Source organism: Stigmatopora nigra, chromosome 3 (genome assembly GCF_051989575.1).
Source record: "Stigmatopora nigra isolate UIUO_SnigA chromosome 3, RoL_Snig_1.1, whole genome shotgun sequence".
Classification (NCBI taxonomy): domain Eukaryota; kingdom Metazoa; phylum Chordata; class Actinopteri; order Syngnathiformes; family Syngnathidae; genus Stigmatopora; species Stigmatopora nigra.
This window is the reverse complement of record NC_135510.1, coordinates 7,895,249-7,916,487: the sequence shown is the minus strand read 5'-3', so window position 1 is coordinate 7,916,487 and position 21,239 is coordinate 7,895,249. Positions and strand designations below refer to the sequence as shown.

The window sequence follows — 21,239 nt, the reverse complement described above, 5'->3', positions numbered from 1 at the left end:
TGAATTCATTTTTTTCAGTTGCCTTTTCAAGACCTTCCTCTTTGTTAGTTCCCTCTGCAGATTTGGTGGGTCACTTTTTTTAGTCCAAAAATGGTCCTGTGTCATCTATACAGAAATTGTAGCAATGATGGGGATTAATGTGTAGTTACATGAGCATTTTCTTAAAGTTACACATTTATTCATAAGCCAAATTCATTAAAATGTATATAAAACTACAATTGCTGACTCAGTAAAGCCAGTTCCTGGACCCTGGATGAAAGATTACAGTTAAAGTAAGTCTATTGTTTATTGTTTATTGTACATTCAACATAATGGAAATAATATTCCTCTCAGATAAGCAACGCTGCAATAAAATGACTACACTAAAGAAATAATCATAAACGCCTTTGTCTAACGGTAATTGCACTGTCTAAAATGGTCCACCATCTAGAAAAGAATTCTTGCTTCTTTATTTTTCCAACAAACAATGTGTTTTAAAGCCTGTAGAAGAATGACGAAGGAAAGCAGTTGGCCATCTGTTTCGTCACGTTTCCTTGTTTATGTTTTCAAAGGGACGTTATCCTACATCTGACACGCACCCGTTGGACCAGTTTGCCTACCGCTTTGCCTTGTGGGAAATGTTGTTTGGTTCGTCAGGTAAATAATATCGTACTACCACTTTCCCTCCATACTTTAAACGACATTTCCCAGAAACGTGCTTTGTTGTGACTAAAACCCCGGCCCATGTATAGTGCAATAACCATTGGCCTGTCCGCAGAGCTCCATTGTCGCCGGTTTGGAAAACTCAGGTATATTTTCTTATTTAAACATTTTCCTTCAATGACTATTTATGCTACTTTCTAGAAAGACAAAACTGACGTCGTTGTTAGCGAAATAAACGCTGTATTTGACATTGGCAAGGTGCTGATGATCAGTAAAAGAAAGTCACATCCCGTAATTAAACAAAACATTGGTGAAGCCGTAACGTCAGTGATCCTTAATTTTTAATCAAATAAAGTAATTTCATATCATCTGCGACATAGCTTGTTAAACTGGTAGGTCTTAATGTATGAACTAGAGTTGGTGCGTTTTTTCTCTGCCGAGAGTGTTAAAATCTCCAATAAATGTTCCTACGTCCTGCCTATAAAAAAAATGTGCATGCATGAAATAAAGTTTAACCCTTTCAGGTACAGTGGTCACTTCAGCAAATATCACATCAAAATTATCCTTGCTTTAACTTATTTACTGCCAGCCCTGGTCCCAGAGTGTTTGGTGTGGTAGTTAGCAAAAGAGGGAAATTAATATAAATTGTTTACACCCGTGGATTTATTGCAATTTTTTTGTTCATTTTTGAAGTTTTTCATGTATTCATTTTTCAATCTCGCTCATCCTCATCAGAGTCGCCCGGTCGGTGCTGGAGCCTATCCTAGTTGACTTTGGATGAAAGTCGGACCACACCCCAGACTGGTCGCCAGTAAGTTACAGCAGATCACACAAAGACAAGACAACCATTCACACTCCCATTCACTCCGCCACCGAGCGGGAATCGATCCTATGCTTAAATTAAATGTATTTGATTTAGACAGCGATTGGTTTGCCTCCTAGTCAGGGTGACGCCTGCCTGGTGCCTGCAGTTAGCTGAGATAGGCTCCAGCACCCCCGCGGCCCTTGTGAGGATAAGCCCTTTGGAAAATGAAAGAATGAATTAATATTTGATTTAGGATGATTTATACTTTTTCATTACTTGTGTTTATTACCATTTAAAAATGTTATCATTTGTTTTCCAAAACAGGTCCTTTAATTAAATCACTTTTTTCATGTTTTTTATTTCTTTTTATTGCTTATTGCAAACTACCAGCAGGTAATACAGTTATTGAATTTGAATGTCAAATGGTGCCGCTAGATCAGTGCTTCTCAAATAGTGGGGCGCGCCCCCCTGGGGGGGGGGGGGGGGGGCGTGGTGCGATACCTGTGGGGGGGGGGGGGGGGGGGGGCGTGTAACCCTGGGGAACAGGATTTTATTTGGCCGTACTAGTATAAAGTGTAATTGCGCATCCACTACAGTAGCTGGCAGTGGCGCTCTCATTGTTACTTCTGTCATGTTTGCGAGAGTGCAACATTTCACATGTTGTACTCATAACAATTTCATAAAATGATTTTATTTATAGTCACGGTGGGAAGTGGGGGGGGGGGGGGGCGCGAATAGTTTTCTTCTTGCTAGGGGGGTTCTAACAGAAAATAATTGAGAAGCACTGCGCTAGATGTTGTCCCATGGGCCACAAGTTGGACCACAAGGTTGAGACCAGGTCCTATAAAATATTTAAATAAATAAAAAGATTAATTTGATTAAAGAAAACAACATTTGAATTCATGCATGAAGGGGTTAACGTTAATTGAAAGCTGTTAGTCACGATGACAAGGAGTCCTTTATGATCAAGATGAACTTTGTTGCTTTTTTTTGTTTTTTTTGTTGCTGACAGACCAACATCATGTCGAAAACATGCAGCGATACTGAATCGTCTTGCGGTTGGAGTATCTTCAGCGCCGAGGTGAAATACAAATCCACATTTAATAAATTCCAATCGCTATCACCTAATGTAAACGTACCTTATGGATGTAAAATTGGAAGATTGTTCAAATCAAACAGCACAAAGAGCCAATCAAAACCTTCCAAATTCAAAGGAAGTCAAACAGCACATAGAGCCAATCAAAACCTTCTAAATTCAAAGGATTTCCATTAGTGTTGTCCCGAGCACCATCAAATGTTCAGCACGTGGAATACTGATTGAAAGTGGATGTCTTATGTTTCCGATTTTGTCTGGCGCTAACAGGGTTCAGATATCGAGACTTGGGTGACGGAGGCCATAGAACAGCATGAGGACGTCGGCCTAGAGCATCTCACTGCGGTGGAAGCAGAACTGCAAGACTCGACTCTATCATGTATGATTCTCTGTGTTGCATTATCTTCTTTTTAAAAAATATTCTTTCTCCCCAGAAAAAAAATCTGAGATGTAGTGAAACCACGTTATTCAAGGGATTACTGTAAAGAGAGGTTTTTAAAAGTCCAAATAATAATCAACAGAAACCATAAATCTCTTTGCCGCAGTTATTCACCTTTTAGTGCAGGTCTTGGAACCTACTAACCGCGATAAACGAGGTATCACTGTACATCAGATTCAAATCAATTCAACGCCTCGTTCATTTTTAGCTGGATATAAGGACAAAAAATGTGATGTCCTTCTGGAAGACTCGCTGGGAGCCCACACGGACGACAATACTCTGCATCCCCCAGAGGTATGAACGTCACGAGTCCGCACAGTCGTCCGCTTTGCTTTCCTTTACGAATGTCACCTCATCCCCCGCAGGCCGTAGGCAGCGACCACTCGGACATCGTGACGCTCCAGGAGGTGATGGAGGTCGCAGCGGTCGACGAGGCCTCGTTTATGGGCTCGTCCTGCAGCAGCCAGTACGCCTTCCTTGCTATAGAGACCGGTAGGAACTCACCTTCTATTCCCTTTTACTATGGACACGCAGGTCTGCGTTGGAGTCGCTGAAAAGTTGGTGGCAGGCTGTTGAATTCGGGCCGCCGTCTGCGTCCTTGGCTCGCGGGAGGCCAGACTTTTACTAATGGACCGGTACTCGGACGTTTGGTCGCCCGGACGTTTGACAACATGATGAGAGTTTACTGTTGAAATAAACTCTCAAAATTATATTCACGAGAGAGTTTAATATCTAAATATATATCGTTGAAACCAGCTCTCTAAATTATATTCACGTCCGGGCGACCAAACGTCAGGCGACCAAACGTCCGGCGACCAGACGTCCGGCGACCAGACGTCCGGCGACCAGACGTCCGGCGACCAGACGTCCGGCGACCAGACGTTCGGCAACCAGACGTCCGGCGACCAGACGTCCGGGGACCAGACGTCCGGCGACCAGACGTCCGGCGACCAGACGTCCGGCGACCAGACGTCCGGCGACCAAACGTCCGGCGACCAAACGTCCGGCGACCAAACGTCCGGCGACCAAACGTCCGGCGACCAGACGTCACTTTTTGACACACTGATGCTTAATGTCTACTAAACCTTACACATATCTCCAAGTTTTCCCAACTGGGCCACCGGCGGCCACCACAAACTCCAGCAGCAGCGAGGACGAAGTCAACCCCGACGTGGCGCTGCGAAGACGCAGGGTGAGGAGGAACATGGCAAACGGCGGCGCAGAATCTTGCAAGGAGGAAGCCACGACGCCGGCGGAGGGAGGCCAAGACGAAGAGCGACGGGCGGAGCGGATCGACATCGGAGCCGCTAGGCGCGACGGCAACGGGAACCTCACCTGCTGCCTTTTGCTCGCCCTCGCCGTGGCACTCAGCGTAGGAGTCGGACACCACTACGGTACAGTTCAAGCGCTTTGCAACTTTTACACTTGGGCGGAACGGTACTAAATTTGAGGTATGAGTGGTTTGCATCTTTCTTACAGGCAGCATGCAAGTTCGAGAGAAGCAGAAAACAGAAAGAACAGTCCAAGTCACAGAACATGAGCTGGACAGTGTGATGGATGTGCTTAAATATCATGTGAGAGAATTTTCATTAAGTCATAAAAACTGCAATTTGAGATGACCTCTACATTCTTTCATTTATCTTGCAGTCCAAAAGCGAGCTTGGCCAGGATGAGATGGGCGAGCAGAAGCTTCTACCGTTGCTCACACACGTCATCAAAAATTTGAGTGAAGAGTACAATGAGCTCACCTTCAAGTACAATGAGCTCACCTTCAAGCAGAAAGCTGATCAGGTCATTTCCAATGTTTGATTTCATTCGTTTCCAATACCACTTAGCTTGACACTGGGCAAGAAGTGCGGTAAAACTCGGAAATGGTTGCCAGCCAATCACAGGGCACCGTTTAAAAAAAAATAGTAGCTACATAAAGAACCTGATTTGCTAAACCGTGCTGGAAGCCCATATGTTAATCTTCCTTCACGTTGCTAGATATATGGGGCCAATTAATTATTAGGGCTCTCTTGTCTAACTGAACTCAGGAGAGGATTTTTTTTTGGAGGGTCTCACCGCTGGTGTGTTATGAAGCTGAAGCTCTGAGCCTGTAGGCTCCAAGCATGTCATTCCATTAGGGTCACGTGATAAACGGTGACCATCTGCATTACGAGGATCAAATCACTACCTACAATGAGCCAAAATGGCTGCTCATTTTGCAAAACGAGACTGCACTTCACATTAATACATGACATTGACTACATTAGATCATTCGTTAAACACAATAACCCCGGCTCACGTGGCATATTGGCGTTGGCAGGTCAGATGATAAAAGAGGGCGGTCACAAGGATCATTCCCCAATTACAATTTGTCCTTTTCCATTGATTACATCCATTTTTGTTTTTGTGATCTAATCCCGAATTAGGCTGCGCGAGTCGCTCTGAGAATACAAATGAGACGGCTGGAAGAGGAGAAGCAGAGGTTGACCATCGCAAATCAGCGGCTGCAAACAACCTTGGCGCACGAAGAGAAGTCGTTGTCCGCCTTGCGCCAGGCGCTGGCCAGGATGCGCTCCCGGAAGCGAGACCTGGAGGCCGAAAACCGCAGGCTGAAGGGCGAGCTGGAGATGAAGGGCGAGCTGGAGCTGAAGAACGAGATGAACGAGGAGAGGGAGCTGGCGTCGGAGCGTCTCAGGGACTTGGAAACCAGGCTGGAATTTGAGCGCCAGCGCTCCGACTTGTGGGAGAGGCTTTACCTGGAGGGTAAAGACCGGCAAGACCAGCGGGCCGAAGGGGAAGACGTCAAAGCCCGTCAGCCCGGGATCGTCAAGGAGACCTTCGACGCCGTCAGGAACTCCACCAAAGATTTTGTCCGCCACCAGAAAAAGCGGATTAAGAACGCCAAAGAAGCCGTCAAGGAAAACCTGCGCAAGTTCTCCGACTCGGTGAAATCCACCTTCCGACACTTCAAGGATTCGGCGTCCACCTTCCTGTACAACGTGAAGAAGGGAAGCAAAAAGAATGACCGCTACCAGTCGCATCGGACGAAAACATCGGGAGAGTCGGTCTACGGGCCAGAGAATCAACCAGACCCCTCAAACGAGGATGGCGCCCAACGGGGCTCGTTCGGGGACGGCGACTGGGCCCACCGACCCGTGCGGGCCGACGACGTCCACCGGCTGCTGCGCAGCTACCTGCGGCGGGAAGTCCATCACTTTTCGCACTGGAAGGAACTGGAGAGCTTCGTGGAGAGCTTCTTCGTCGACGGCGTCTTCGTTCACGACCGCGTCCTCTTTGCCGACTTTGTCGACAGCTTGGAACGCTACCTGGCCGACATGCCCGAGTACCGCGGCCTCTTCGAGGGCGTCTTCGGGGACGCGGACAATTTAATCTTCAGGAATCTCTTCGGGGAGACGCCTCCTCACGGACACGCGCCCAGGTCAGTAATTGATTGGCCGCCGTTAACAACTACTTTGTTTTATTGATTAATTACCTATATATATATATATATATATATATATATATATATATACAAAAAAAGAATGAAATAAATATATATTTTTTTTTAACATTCTTTACAATAAATTGCAGATTTGCAGATTTTTCCTTTGGGTGGGATCTTTTATTTTACCCTGGAATTTAAAAAACAATATAACTTATGTTACATATCTAGGGCTAATGACAACTTTGGTTGATTTTAGCAACATTAGCCTAAGGAAAACCATCATGTAAGCCACATTCCACTCGTTATACTCATTTTTGACTTTCAATCTCCCAGCGGTCCTCTGGAACGACCAGACGCGCACGCCAAGGATCCGTCGAGGACCAAGCAGCAAAGTCGACGACAGCAGAGGCAGAGGGCGCGACATCACGGCGAACGGAGGAACGTCAAAATCGAACTGGGCCCCGTGCCATTCGGTCCCAAATACTGAACACTGCAGGACAGTTTGGGTAGGAAGGGTAGGTACTGCGTTCTATTGGTAGTAGTACTTTTGTCAGTTTGCACCATTTTTTTAGCTACTGAATGTCCGGTGGGTGATTTTCCGTTGTTTATGCGGAAATGTTTTTAGAAGCACTTTAACTGTCTTGGCTTTGGCTTGATGTACATTTGCAATCAGCACCATTGTTGGAAAGCACAGAATTCAGCCTGTAGGAAAAGGTCTTGAAAAATGGGGTCTCAACTATTCTCCAAAAATTGTTCATTATCCGGAATTACAAATCTTCTACACTTGTAACATTGTGTCGTTCGTTCGAATGCCATTAACAGAGATGACGGTCCAATCCATTCGAACCGGGAGGGTTGGCAGCCCTCTCTGTTGAAAGAGACTGAATGCCTACTATTGTCAAATTATAGTGACCGGGAAACAAAAAAAAGTATCATTCCAAGGACACCTTGTTTGACTTTTCTTACATTCCTTTGTTGTATTTTCATTTTTAAACATTCTCTGCCTGTCTGTCAACACAATTGTTTGACTTTAGGCACATTTGGAGGGATTGGAAAATAAACAACTACATTTACCTCTCAAAATGGAACTTTTTCTGCATTCTAAATTATGACACACTAGCCCGTGAGACTCATTCGAGGGAAGCATGTCCATGTCTTTCATAAATAAAGATTCTTCCTCCAACTCCTCCCTCGGGGAAATGAGTGTGAAATAGGTCCGTCGTCTTGGTGTAGTTGTTTTCGCGTAGAAATGCCAAGATCTTCTACAACACAGGAGACAGGCGTCATGTCACGTCCACGTCTGGCACATCCGTCCGTCCACGATCGTCTTACCTTTTCCATCACGTCAAAGAGAATCAAATGTGTCGGAAGAGAAGGAGCGTGCGGGTACTCAGTCCGCAGCCAGAGAAGAGGGTTTTCGTTAAATCTGTCTGATTCGTTTTCATAGTCCGGCCGCCCCAGATCCGGCGGACACTCCAGGAAGCGCATCTTCAGTGGGCAGTGGACGTGACTTAAAGGAGAAAACAAAAAGAATATTCACCAAAAGTTGCAGGTGTTTCTTCTGGATCTCCTGACAGAGTATTCAGAAGAGCTTCCTAGGGGGAAAAAAATCCAGGATGGAATATTTTGGTGAAGTTGTCAACCTGTAATACGGCGTCGAGTGGCAGGACATGGCAAAGAGGACGTCGGCTTCTGACGCCTTGTGACAGAGGACGCGGACGTGACCCATGATGTCCAACACGCCGCGCTGGTGAATTAAGCCCGTGTAGAGAGCCAGGAGCAGATTGGACGCCAACAAAACCGAAGCGGCCGCTCGACGCCAGGCTCGCATATGAGCCAGTGACACCGCTGGAAACAAGTGTATAATGTATTTGAAATATCAAATTACGACCTAAAATGGAAGATAACAGCATTTAGTGAGTGCAGACATTTGATCAATCGGATGTGAGAAGCTGAGATTGCCCATTCAATCAACTCTTTTGGTATATGTGTGTATACCTGACATCACATTTTGTGCTTTTTGTGTGGTTAAATTGTTATAGTGAACTCATTTAAATTAGTATCAAATTCTAAGTGGTCACCATGACAAAAAAATAAAAATGACAGCGATAATGTAATCTTACATGTAAAATTTGGTATGTGTATGAATTTGGCACTCAAATCTGGCCCTTTTCATTATGTCAGCCAAAAATTGCTCACAGCAATTCTGGTTGTGACATCACAATCAGACGTGATCATTTGGGGGGTGTTGTACATGTTAATAAAATGACTTCACTTGGATTAAAATAATCATGTACAATGGAAAGTATAGCAAAATATTCAGACTACCATCGTTGTTGGGAATGATTTTTATCTAGTGAGTAAGTATTTTTAATTTAGTAAACCAATGAAAAATTGTAACAAACCCCCAAGCATGTTAGTTTTGATCCTTACCGCATTCCGTAGTTTGTTTGATATTCAAGACAACACGGCGGGTGCTGGAAGTCTGGTTGATTCTGTTCATTTGATCCTGCTATAACTACTTAATTTTGTTTTTTTAATTGACAAAATAGGGCTATTTCTGGCCGCGTGAGGAGCGTGTGCCTACTTATTGATTTGAGCATGTTTGGATGAAAAACCGAAATGCATCTGTTGGTCCTCTGCGCAGCCGACCGACGCGCACTTCAGTCGGCCACGAGCCTTATGGGGATTCGGGGGAAATCCCGAAACGCTACTTTGGCTTTTTGAGCCAAAAAATGTGATCTTCTGAAGCCGATTGTGGTATTTAATTCGCTACAAGGCACAGATTAACTATGAATGAAGGAGAGGAATGAGAATACGAAGACGACGATTGAGCGTTTTCCAGCGCCACATGTCGCCTTTCTCTCGCCGCCCGAAGCTCACTTTTTTCGGCCTCCACCAGACGGAAGGATCGGGCCGATCGAGTCCAACCGTAAATGGTGAAATGTGGCAGCACTCTAAAGTGGATTGACTGCCGCTGAAATGCAGAAATAATTCTGGGAGACAGTTGTTCTGGTGAGTTCAATCATTTGATCTTATTTTGAAAATGTTCAGTATTTTTCTGGTCATTTTGTTTCATAAATAATCTTAAACTAATGATAACAAATGATGTAGTATATTGGGTTTTGGGGCAGGTGGGTCCTCCCTCACTGGGCTTGTGTGGGATTTCTCTAGGTACTCACTTTTCCTCCGGCATCCCAAAAATATGCAGTAAAGGCAGTTTGAACTCTCTAAATTGCCCCTAGCATGTGATTTGTTGTCCTTAGTCTCCTTTTACCCTGCGATTGGCTGGCTGTGCAAATATTAAAAATACCCTCCTTTGTGTGTATTGAAGATAAAATAGAAAACCACTGTCAAATCCAAAAAAGTTGCTTTTACTCCATATATATATTTGAAAGAGATGTAATGGCCACTTACCACAGAAGATCATGCAAAAGGGAAGCACAGGGTAGATGAATCGAAACTCCTTATGAGGAAGCAAACTGAAAGGAATACAATATTACTATATTAGTCGAAAACGGTGAGAGAATTCCAATGCCTTACCTGTAGATGGCGATGGTCCAGGCAATGGCCACAAAGAGGATTCTGTGCCGTCTGAAAGCCAGGTAGCATCCGTGGAAAAAAAACGGGAGGTGGGGGCCCATAATGACAGGGAAGCCCTGAGTCAGGTACCAGTGCCAGGGAAAGGTACCGTATAGGTCGGCCACGCCGTCCAAGACGTTCACCTTCAAGAAGTTGAACTGTACCATGGTCCACTGAGGAATAGACAACCCAAAACTATTATATCGATTCTATCATTTTCATTGTGTGTAGAAATCATTCTGGAATATCCTGTCCCATCTTTTAGAAGTGTTTCACCTTTCCGTAGAAGAAGGAGTCAATTAGTGTTGAGAACGCCAAGAATGAAACCCTACCAAGGAGACAAAAATATTTTTTGTAGTCCCAAAAATATTTCCATACTTTGAAACGGTGGACGAAAGTGGCAAATATGAAGCCCAACCCACCCTATGGGAATGTAGTCCTGAAGCACGAGTCTCAATTTGTTTTCCTCCTTCCAGAAATGGTACAGCAACAGCGGTAGCCAAACAATCAAAGCCGTCGGGCGAATAACGGTGCCCAATGCAACCAGGCTCAAATATTTTTTGCTGAGGACGAGAATCAAAAACAAAATGGGAAACAAAAAACAAAATGAGAAACAACAAACAAAATGAGAAACGACAAACAAAATGAGAAACGACAGACAAAATGAGAAATGACGGAGAAAATGAGAAACGACAGACAAAATGAGAAACGACAGACAAAATGAGAATCGACAGACAAAATGAGAAACCACAGACAAAATGAGAAACCACAGACAAAATGAGAAATGACGGAGAAAATGAGAAATGACAGACAAAATGAGAAACGACAAACAAAATGAGAAACAACAAACAAAATGAGAAACCACAAACAAAATAAGAAACGATAAACAAAATGAGAAACGACGGACAAAATGAGAAACGACAGACAAAATGAGAAATGACGGAGAAAATGAGAAATGACGGAGAAAATGAGAAATGACAGACAAAATGAGAAACGACAGACAAAATGGGAAACCACAAACAAAATGAGAAACAACAAACAAAATGAGAAACAACAAACAAAATGAGAAACCACAAACAAAATAAGAAACGATAAACAAAATGAGAAACAAACAAAATGGGAAACCACAAACAAAATGAGAAACAACAAACAAAATGAGAAACCACAAACAAAATGAGAAACGACAAACAAACTGAGAAACGAAGTCGTTCTGTTAAAGCGTACTTCTGTTTGTCATCTGAGGGGAAAAAATACAAAATCAATGAGTCACCAATACACCCAATTGACTGGCAGTGACTGCATTCGAGTCAAAGTGGATTGGACAGTAGGTGTCCTAAAGAGATTTGATGTTAAGAGTATATTTTTCTTAATTCATTCATTTTTCTTCAAATCCCTACTAGGATCCATTGAAAAAAAAATTGCTTTGTACAATGGAATGTGTTTAAGTCACCTGCTATGTGTCTTTGATGGCGGCAGAGGGAAGTAAGCCAGAGCCAGGCAGGTGAGGGCACCCTCCACGCTGTTGCTCAACGTCCTGCTGCAACAGTACCACGTGAACCACGAGCACAGGTGAGCAAACAACTGCACGCACGCACACCCCGGAAAAATCAGTGCGCGCTTCCACAAACGCTTGCTCAAAACAAACAAGTGGGACCGTACCGTCCACTTGACGTCATCTGGTTTTTCCAGTTGCCCGACAAGCTGGAAGAATTTGAAATCTGCAAATGCGGTGACCAGCGCGTGGAGTAGTCGGGGCAGCCATATCTGTGGGAATCCAGAAAATTCTTTTAAAGACAGATCGTAGCCGACGTAGATTTAAGAAAACAAACAAAAAAAAGGGAAAATCACTTTCCAAGAGATAGACAGAGTCACAGCTGATCCAGTGTAGGATTTTATAGATGGCTGCAAAAAAGAGAGGATAGCCGTAGCCTCTTATGCCTTCTTTCCATTCCCACGTCAGGTGGCCATAAGTCAGAAGGTTAAGGTTGTGATATTGACCAAAATTATTAGAAGGAAAAAAAAGGAAAAATTCTAACAAACGCTACTTAGTACAGAATGATATCATTTCCCTATCTTCCATTTTTTTTGCAAATGCAAGGATAACACCATATTAAGTTCTCCAGTTCAAACTAGCGACGTAGCAGAAATTTTAGCAAAAGTCGAAACAAAGCTTTTTATATTATATGTGGCTTGTATAATGGCCGCTGAAAAAAAGTAAGCCACTGTGGTCAAGTTTCAAATTATAATTTTGGGGCGTAAAAACGGGTCTGACACTTTGACTTATAATTATTATTATTATTCATTAATTTATTTATTTTAACTTTGTAATTATTGCGGTCGAAATTCTGGGGTGGAGGGTTCAATCCCAAGTGGGTCCTTACTATATTCGGCCCTGGGCTTGCGTGGGTTTTCTCCAGGTACTCCGACTAATATGCAAGATTGGCTGGTTGAACACTCTAAATTGCCCCTGGCTATGATTGGTCGTCCCACTCTTTAGGATATTTGAAGGCCATGCGATGGGCCACCTCCACCGACTGCCAATACTCGTCTGGAACAAAGCTGCTTTGAACCAGGAAACAGTTGAGCACCCGGAAAATCACCAAAAATGTTGCAATTCTCAGCCATTCTGTGGAGACAAAAGACATGCAAAACATTAACCACCAGTGACTTATGCCACCACAGCGGCCGGCTAAACCACCTCCCCCCAGAGTAGGCTCCGCCTCTTTTTCCTCAGTTTTCTCATCGTCCACTTTCCGTCCAAAGCTCCGACGCCGTATCGATGCGTCCATTCAGCTATCGTACCCTAAAACGAGGGTGACGCGTATCTGGCGGTGTGCAAAGAAATGCTAAGCAAATTGGAAAACAAAGTATACACTGGAAAAAGAGGGGGACAAAAACAATGAAGAAAAAAACTACCATTAAAACTACATTAGTGGATTTGATACATTTGACACTTCTTTGTAAAATCAACCAAAAGCAAGCGCAAGACACAATTCAAATCCCATTTTCCTGTTACCACGAAGCCACAGTTGTTAAATGAAGTGACCTTAAAACAAATCTACTATTTTGATAGAATCCAGTTACCCAAGCACGACACTCTTTGACTTTTCTGTTGTCGACATTGACATATTTCACAGTATAAACACTGAAGTTAAAGAAAAATAATACGTCTTGCTTTTTTTCTTCTCAAGAACTTGAAAAAACGACTGTCGCCGAAGACAAAGTGCTATTGAAGAAATGCGTCCGTGCGAATACGTGCAAAAGCAAACAGCGATGCGGGGAAAAGAGGGCTTTTTTCGATGGGAAAAACTTACGGCAGCCACGTCCAAACGCGCAAACACGACAAAAGCGAGAGTGCCAGGCGAGGTCGGCAAATGGTGGAAGGTGTGTCTGTCCGAGGTGTGTACGACTGTGTTATCACTAGTGGCCTCCTTCCGATTACGTGGGACCCTTAGAGACAACCTGCCAAGCAGGGTTGGTGGTTGCGTGGGTGGAGGTTGGGTTAGTTTTTGCTTTTGTTTTTTTGCACCGAATTGTGACATTATTATGATCGTCTTATGTTTGTTTCATACTCTTGCCACGCAGCTTTTACACTCTCAAACTGGGCTGCCTCAAGGGGCCGCATCCCTATCAAAGGGGGCGAAAAAAAACAAAATTCTCTCCTAATGTATAGTTAGACTTTCTTCAAAAAATTATGATTATATAATAAGGTTTTTCTTTGTTCAAAATGTGAGGATTTATTTATCTTTTCTTTAAAAAATGACATGGTATAGTAAAGCTTTTTTTCTTAAAAAACGACATATAATAGTAATGCTTATTTCTTTAAAAACGACATAGTATAGTAAGGCATTTTTCTTTAAAAACGATATGGTATAGTAAGTCTTTTTTCTTATAAAAAAAATGACAGTATGGTAAGACAAGATGGTACGACATAGTTTAGTAAGGCTTTATTTCTTTAAAAAACGACATAGTATAGTAAGGCATTTTTCTTTAAAAAACGACATAGTATAGTAAGGCATTTTTCTTTAAAAATGACATAGTATAGTAAGGCATTTTTCTTTAAAAACGACATAGTATAGTAAGGCATTTTTCTTTAAAAACGACATAGTATAGTAAGGCATTTTTCTTTAAAAACGATATGGTATAGTAAGTCTTTTTTCTTATAAAAAAAATGACAGTATGGTAAGACAAGATGGTACGACATAGTTTAGTAAGGCTTTATTTCTTTAAAAAACGACATAGTATAGTAAGGCATTTTTCTTTAAAAACGACATAGTATAGTAAGGCATTTTTCTTTTTAAAAAATTCTTAGTATGGTAAGACAAGATGGTACGACATAGTTAAGTAAGGCTTTATTTCTTTAAAAAACGACATAGTATAGTAAGGCATTTTTCTTTAAAAACGACATAGTATAGTAAGGCATTTTTCTTTAAAAACGATATGGTATAGTAAGTCTTTTTTCTTTTAAAAAATGACAGTATGGTAAGACAAGATGGTACGACATAGTTTAGTAAGGCTTTATTTCTTTAAAAAACGACATAGTATAGTAAGGCATTTTTCTTTAAAAAACGACATAGTATAGTAAGGCTTTATTTCTTTAAAAAAACGACATAGTATAGTAAGGCATTTTTCTTTAAAAACGACATAGTATAGTAAGGCATTTTTCTTTAAAAACGACATAGTATAGTAAGGCATTTTTCTTTAAAAACGATATGGTATAGTAAGTCTTTTTTCTTATAAAAAAAATGACAGTATGGTAAGACAAGATGGTACGACATAGTTTAGTAAGGCTTTATTTCTTTAAAAAACGACATAGTATAGTAAGGCATTTTTCTTTAAAAACGACATAGTATAGTAAGGCATTTTTCTTTAAAAACGATATGGTATAGTAAGTCTTTTTTCTTATAAAAAAAATGACAGTATGGTAAGACAAGATGGTACGACATAGTTTAGTAAGGCTTTATTTCTTTAAAAAACGACATAGTATAGTAAGGCATTTTTCTTTAAAAACGACATAGTATAGTAAGGCATTTTTCTTTAAAAACGATATGGTATAGTAAGTCTTTTTTCTTATAAAAAAAATGACAGTATGGTAAGACAAGATGGTACGACATAGTTTAGTAAGGCTTTATTTCTTTAAAAAACGACATAGTTTAGTAAGGCTTTATTTCTTTAAAAAACGACATAGTATAGTAAGGCATTTTTCTTTAAAAACGACATAGTATAGTAAGGCATTTTTCTTTAAAAACGACATAGTATAGTAAGGCATTTTTCTTTAAAAACGACATAGTATAGTAAGGCATTTTTCTTTAAAAAACGACATAGTATAGTAAGGCATTTTTCTTTAAAAACGACATAGTATAGTAAGGCATTTTTCTTTAAAAACGATATGGTATAGTAAGTCTTTTTTCTTATAAAAAAAATGACAGTATGGTAAGACAAGATGGTACGACATAGTTTAGTAAGGCTTTATTTCTTTAAAAAACGACATAGTATAGTAAGGCATTTTTCTTTAAAAAACGACATAGTATAGTAAGGCATTTTTCTTTAAAAATGACATAGTATAGTAAGGCATTTTTCTTTAAAAACGACATAGTATAGTAAGGCATTTTTCTTTAAAAACGACATAGTATAGTAAGGCATTTTTCTTTAAAAACGATATGGTATAGTAAGTCTTTTTTCTTATAAAAAAAATGACAGTATGGTAAGACAAGATGGTACGACATAGTTTAGTAAGGCTTTATTTCTTTAAAAAACGACATAGTATAGTAAGGCATTTTTCTTTAAAAACGACATAGTATAGTAAGGCATTTTTCTTTTTAAAAAATTCTTAGTATGGTAAGACAAGATGGTACGACATAGTTAAGTAAGGCTTTATTTCTTTAAAAAACGACATAGTATAGTAAGGCATTTTTCTTTAAAAACGACATAGTATAGTAAGGCATTTTTCTTTAAAAACGATATGGTATAGTAAGTCTTTTTTCTTTTAAAAAATGACAGTATGGTAAGACAAGATGGTACGACATAGTTTAGTAAGGCTTTATTTCTTTAAAAAACGACATAGTATAGTAAGGCATTTTTCTTTAAAAAACGACATAGTATAGTAAGGCTTTATTTCTTTAAAAAAACGACATAGTATAGTAAGGCATTTTTCTTTAAAAACGACATAGTATAGTAAGGCATTTTTCTTTAAAAACGACATAGTATAGTAAGGCATTTTTCTTTAAAAACGATATGGTATAGTAAGTCTTTTTTCTTATAAAAAAAATGACAGTATGGTAAGACAAGATGGTACGACATAGTTTAGTAAGGCTTTATTTCTTTAAAAAACGACATAGTATAGTAAGGCATTTTTCTTTAAAAACGACATAGTATAGTAAGGCATTTTTCTTTAAAAACGATATGGTATAGTAAGTCTTTTTTCTTATAAAAAAAATGACAGTATGGTAAGACAAGATGGTACGACATAGTTTAGTAAGGCTTTATTTCTTTAAAAAACGACATAGTATAGTAAGGCATTTTTCTTTAAAAACGACATAGTATAGTAAGGCATTTTTCTTTAAAAACGATATGGTATAGTAAGTCTTTTTTCTTATAAAAAAAATGACAGTATGGTAAGACAAGATGGTACGACATAGTTTAGTAAGGCTTTATTTCTTTAAAAAACGACATAGTTTAGTAAGGCTTTATTTCTTTAAAAAACGACATAGTATAGTAAGGCATTTTTCTTTAAAAACGACATAGTATAGTAAGGCATTTTTCTTTAAAAACGACATAGTATAGTAAGGCATTTTTCTTTAAAAACGACATAGTATAGTAAGGCATTTTTCTTTAAAAAACGACATAGTATAGTAAGGCATTTTTCTTTAAAAACGACATAGTATAGTAAGGCATTTTTCTTTAAAAACGACATAGCATAGTAAGGCATTTTTCTTTAAAAACGACATGGTATGGTAAGTCTTTTTTCTTTTAAAAAAATGACAGTATGGTAAGTCAAGATGGTACGACATAGTTTAGTAAGGCTTTATTTCTTTAAAAAATGACATAGTATAGTAAGGCATTTTTCTTTAAAAAACGACATAGTATAGTAAGGCATTTTTCTTTAAAAACGATATGGTATAGTAAGGCTTTATTTCTTTAAAAAAACGACATAGTATAGTAAGGCATTTTTCTTTAAAAACGACATAGTATAGTAAGGCATTTTTCTTTAAAAACGACATAGTATAGTAAGGCATTTTTCTTTAAAAACGACATGGTATGGTAAGTCTTTTTTCTTTTGAAAAAATGACAGTATGGTAAGACAAGATGGTACGACATAGTTTAGTAAGGCTTTATTTCTTTAAAAAACGACATAGTATAGTAAGGCATTTTTCTTTAAAAACGACATGGTATAGTAAGCCATTTTTCTTTAAAAACGATATGGTATAGTAAGTCTTTTTTCTTTTAAAAAATGACACTATGGTAAGACAAGATGGTACGACATAGTTTAGTAAGGCTTTATTTCTTTAAAAAACGACATAGTATAGTAAGGCATTTTTCTTTAATAAACGACATAGTATAGTGAGGCATTTTTCTTTAAAAACGATATGGTATAGTAAGGCTTTATTTCTTTAAAAAAACGACATAGTATAGCAGTGTTCTCGTTACCTCTGCGTCCTGCGTCTGATACGCACAGCTTTTCTTCCAGACGCACAATTTCAAGTAATGTGCTTTTTTCGGACGCAAAGAAATTTTTATCAAAAAAAAAACCAAAACACATATATCCGATAGCAAACCAATTTATTCCACATAATCTTTGCGAAATAATTCTCGCGTGGACGAGACTAGCAGACACTAGCAGACGAAGGAGAGAAAGCGATAGCAAGAGTTTCGTAATAGTGTAAGAAAGATAAAAAATGTTTCAGAAAAAGCAAAACAGTCTGGATAGTTATTTCGCAGTTAAAAAATACAACTAGTAAGAAAAGAACTGCAGAAGATTCGATCGATGATCATGAAGCAAAACGGGGGGAAGCAAGGAAAAATACGCACATTTCAAAAGACTTTTGGCTGCAAAGAGAGGAGGATCTACGAGCTGAAAGACTAGTACAATGATAAATAAACCCTAACCCTAAACCATATAATAAATAAATTAAATCTGAATGTTTATATATCGTTGCTTATGTTTTATTTGCATCCGTAGTATGTTGGGACTCGTGACAAGTTTCCTGGGACGCACAGTTTTCAGACAAGCGAATCCCTGGGACTCGCAGTGTGCCAATTGTAAAATTATCACTGGTATAGTAAGGCATTTTTCTTTAAAAACGACATAGTATATAATGAATGAATCTTGGCCTTGGCTCATCGTCACAGGCTCGTGTATGTACAAGATATTTGTTCAATGTAAGTTACAGACAGCATGAAGGAAATGTTCCCCACAAGTTCACGCCTTGCCTTGTTTCTTGACAGACTCGTACTGCCATACCCCGGATTGCGCCTTCATCCAGGAGTCTCTGGCGCCCCAGTGAGCGGAGGCTGACACGGTCACGCTTTTGGACGGCTCCCGTAGATGCAGACGGACGACTATACCGGATGGCAAATCCTCACTGGAACTGTAAGTCCGATTGTCGCCGTCGTCGACATGATCACTTTGGTTACGTGACCTTCATGTCATTCACGGCGTCCAGTCGGGAAGAGTTTGCTGACTGGACACGGGAGCAGTTGGGACAGATGCACGTCGTCACCGCCCTCGTCATGCCAGGTTAAAAACCATGTCGCCACTGTAAAAAAAAGATGTTGTCAAATTGGGCATTGTTGAGAAATAATTGCCTGTGTCATGAAAGATGTATTGGACAATGTGGAAGAGGAGCAGGAGAAGAACGGGGTGCAGCCGACCCACCCACCGACAAGTCAAGGCCTCCTTGCCTCACCCCATGACAGCCGTGGGTTTGAGCCGTGTCCCCGTCATTGGGCAGACCCGGACGGATGTGGGCGAGGTTCTTCCACAGCCGGCGGTTGTGGTGGGAAAATGCCATCTGCCACACAAAATACATGTAAAATTTTAAAAATGTTTAAAGTTATTTTTTTATTAAAAGGTAATTTATCTTATGTCGCAGGTGCTCCTTATTCATATTTTCTTATGTCGGGGGAGTCACCAAGGCTACGGTTTGCTTGACTTTGTAAGCTTATCTAACTTGTCCCACTTGAAGCTACAATATAGTACTAAGTATGATATGGGAGTGAAAAGACACAAAACAACAAATACTACTGCCTAATTGTGTAGAGTGGTGGCCCAGTGGATAAGACATCAGTCTCCCACCTCTATGGTCCTGGGTTCAAATCCTAGTGCTTGCAAAGATTTTTTCACTATTATTCAGGTACATGAAAGAGGTAAAAGTACAAATGCTACCACATATTTCCAGAGGGTGGTGGCTCAGTGGTTAAGTCATTAGCCTCCTGCCTCTGTGGTCCTGGGTTCAATTCCCAGTGCAAGCAAAGATTTTCCCACAATTGTTCAGGTAAAAGAATAAATATTAATGTCTAAGTGTCTAACTAAATAAGTCTTCAGTGGTGGATGAAGCATTTTGTCCAAAAAATGACTAAGTGTTTCACCCCATTTCCTTGGATAAAACGTTTCAACACCTATGTATAAGTGGGGCACGAGTTGGTGTAGTGGGTTGCACACTCGCCTTTGCACGGAGAGGTGTTGGATCGATCCCCGGTGTCGGCGGTTGACTGACCAAGCAAGCGGTCGAGGGTCGGCCGAAGGCCGACCCGAGAACGCCCTTTGCACAGACAGGTCCTTCAAGTGTCTTCCGAACTGCCGAAGGCAGTTCGGAATATAACCTTTTGCTGAAAAGTATGACTAAGTGTTTAATATAAATTAAAAAGTTTTTCTTTTTTTTTCCCTTCTTCTTATTCCATTGACCATTTCTTCTTTCCAAGTATTTTCAGCCAAACGACGGCAGCGGGAATCGAACCCAGGTCTCCCACACGGGAGTCCTGTGATCTAACCTCTGCGCCAACCAAGTGACTACACTTTTCTTTGTAATCATTTCAGTGTCTTTCCAAGAAGTCCACAGAAACATCTAAGTGAAAAAGTGTCCCAACCGGGAATCGAACCCAGGTCTCCCAGACGGAAGTCCAGTGATCTAACCTCTGCGCCAACCAAATGGCTACACTTTTCTTTGTAATCATTTGAGTGTCTTTAGAAGAATTCCACAGAAACAATAAAGTGAAAAAGTGTCACAACAGGGATTCGAACCCAGACTACAAGCACACAAAAACAACTAAGGGGAAATATTAACCGATTTCTAATTGGAATAGTCCTTATTGAGCCGTCTTTTCTGTCCTTGTGCGATCTTTGAAACGATTATAAAACACTAAACGCATTTCGATTTTGAGATATTATGAATGCAAGTGGAACTTTATCTTTATAGAAGCTAGCAATGTAGAAAACGGGAGCATTTCTTACCTTTTCGGCATAAGTCGAGTACACAAAAATCCGCCAACGTAAAAAACAACAACTTCTTGGTGGACTTCTGTTCATGTCCTTTAATAAACGTTTCTTGGTTGCATCCGACCCAAATTAGCGGTTTAGATCATGCGATTAAAAGCCTGAAAAGACGTTTACAAACAAAATAAAGCATGCGGGTTTTCGAAAATCGTTTTTTTTCCTCATGATCTTTTCCGGTCCGTTTCACTTCCGGGTCACCAATGTGACGTCATTCAGGGAACGCCCTTTTAAAAAAAAATATGTATGTGTATGCATGTATGTATGTGTGTGTATGTAGGGCTTCATCATTTGTAGGAGCTGTGTCACAAATTCTGACTTGCACTGTATATACATCCATAGTATATTTTTAAAAAACCAACCTGTTTTTCTGGCTAATGTCCTTTGTTGGGAGTCCATAAAGACCATGAGGTGATAGCTTTCCAGAGATGACTGCAACTCTTCAAGGGACCTGCAATGCGTTGGACATATATCGCCGTCTATGGGGGAGAATGAGGAAAAAATGTCATTTTACATACATACATATACATATATACATATACACATGTATATATGTATATATGTATATATGTATATATGTATATATGTATATGTGTATATATATGTATATGTGTATATATATATATATATATATATATATATATATATATATATATATATATATATATATATATATATATATATATATATATATATATATATATATATATATATATATATATATATATATATATATATATATATATATATATATAT

General features: G+C 40.0%; 2 protein-coding genes and 2 long non-coding RNA genes across 7 annotated transcripts; 2 read left to right on the top strand and 2 right to left on the bottom strand.

Moving 5' to 3' along the window:
• Positions 1-657: 657 nt before the first annotated feature.
• On the top strand, positions 658-7,599 carry ccpg1 (cell cycle progression 1). Of its 2 annotated transcripts, XM_077713826.1 has the most exons (11): positions 658-788; positions 1,378-1,453; positions 2,460-2,528; positions 2,811-2,919; positions 3,188-3,273; positions 3,345-3,471; positions 4,083-4,373; positions 4,459-4,553; positions 4,627-4,770; positions 5,394-6,406; positions 6,746-7,599. In XM_077713826.1, exons 3-11 carry the CDS (start codon positions 2,469-2,471, stop codon positions 6,897-6,899), a joined length of 2,079 nt encoding a protein of 692 aa, XP_077569952.1. In that variant the 5' UTR covers positions 658-788; positions 1,378-1,453; positions 2,460-2,468; the 3' UTR covers positions 6,900-7,599. The 2 variants fall into 2 exon arrangements, with proteins under 2 accessions (XP_077569952.1, XP_077569953.1); XM_077713827.1 differs by lacking the exon at positions 1,378-1,453 and having other exon boundaries at positions 761-788.
• On the bottom strand, positions 6,560-13,450 carry LOC144194625 (GPI alpha-1,2-mannosyltransferase 3-like). Of its 3 annotated transcripts, none has more exons than XM_077713834.1 (13): positions 13,309-13,450; positions 12,693-12,797; positions 12,497-12,620; positions 11,848-11,964; positions 11,654-11,759; positions 11,445-11,575; positions 10,417-10,557; positions 10,271-10,322; positions 9,956-10,167; positions 9,830-9,894; positions 8,056-8,260; positions 7,745-7,922; positions 6,560-7,674 (listed from the first exon to the last, which is right to left on the bottom strand). In XM_077713834.1, exons 2-13 carry the CDS (start codon positions 12,781-12,783, stop codon positions 7,543-7,545), a joined length of 1,554 nt encoding a protein of 517 aa, XP_077569960.1. In that variant the 5' UTR covers positions 12,784-12,797; positions 13,309-13,450; the 3' UTR covers positions 6,560-7,542. The 3 variants fall into 3 exon arrangements, with proteins under 3 accessions (XP_077569960.1, XP_077569958.1, XP_077569959.1); XM_077713832.1 differs by having other exon boundaries at positions 12,693-12,819; positions 13,309-13,433; XM_077713833.1 differs by having other exon boundaries at positions 12,693-12,868; positions 13,309-13,423.
• Positions 11,276-19,728, top strand: LOC144194629 (uncharacterized). The gene is made up of 4 exons (XR_013325938.1): positions 11,276-11,563; positions 18,440-18,584; positions 18,658-18,731; positions 18,814-19,728. It is a non-coding gene; the product is annotated as an uncharacterized LOC144194629 (long non-coding RNA).
• LOC144194628 (uncharacterized) lies at positions 18,284-20,811 on the bottom strand. Its single transcript, XR_013325937.1, has 3 exons — positions 20,445-20,811; positions 18,874-19,005; positions 18,284-18,750 (listed from the first exon to the last, which is right to left on the bottom strand). It is a non-coding gene; the product is annotated as an uncharacterized LOC144194628 (long non-coding RNA).
• Positions 20,812-21,239: the final 428 nt, after the last annotated feature.

What these genes read in the sequence shown, in the direction of transcription:
- ccpg1 (XM_077713826.1), top strand. Translation starts at nt 2,469, where the DNA reads ATGTCGAAAACATGCAGCGATACTGAATCGTCTTGCGGTTGGAGTATC. An exon ending in AGGAGTCGGACACCACTACG is followed by an intron (nt 4,374 to 4,458) that starts GTACAGTTCAAG and finishes TCTTTCTTACAG; the next exon opens with GCAGCATGCAAGTTCGAGAG. An exon ending in CCTCACGGACACGCGCCCAG is followed by an intron (nt 6,407 to 6,745) that starts GTCAGTAATTGA and finishes TCAATCTCCCAG; the next exon opens with CGGTCCTCTGGAACGACCAG.
- LOC144194625 (XM_077713834.1), bottom strand. Translation starts at nt 12,783, where the DNA reads ATGGACGCATCGATACGGCGTCGGAGCTTTGGACGGAAAGTGGACGAT. An exon ending in TGTGACTCTGTCTATCTCTT is followed by an intron (nt 11,760 to 11,847) that starts GGAAAGTGATTT and finishes TGGATTCCCACA; the next exon opens with GATATGGCTGCCCCGACTAC. An exon ending in CAGGACTACATTCCCATAGG is followed by an intron (nt 10,323 to 10,416) that starts GTGGGTTGGGCT and finishes TCTCCTTGGTAG; the next exon opens with GGTTTCATTCTTGGCGTTCT.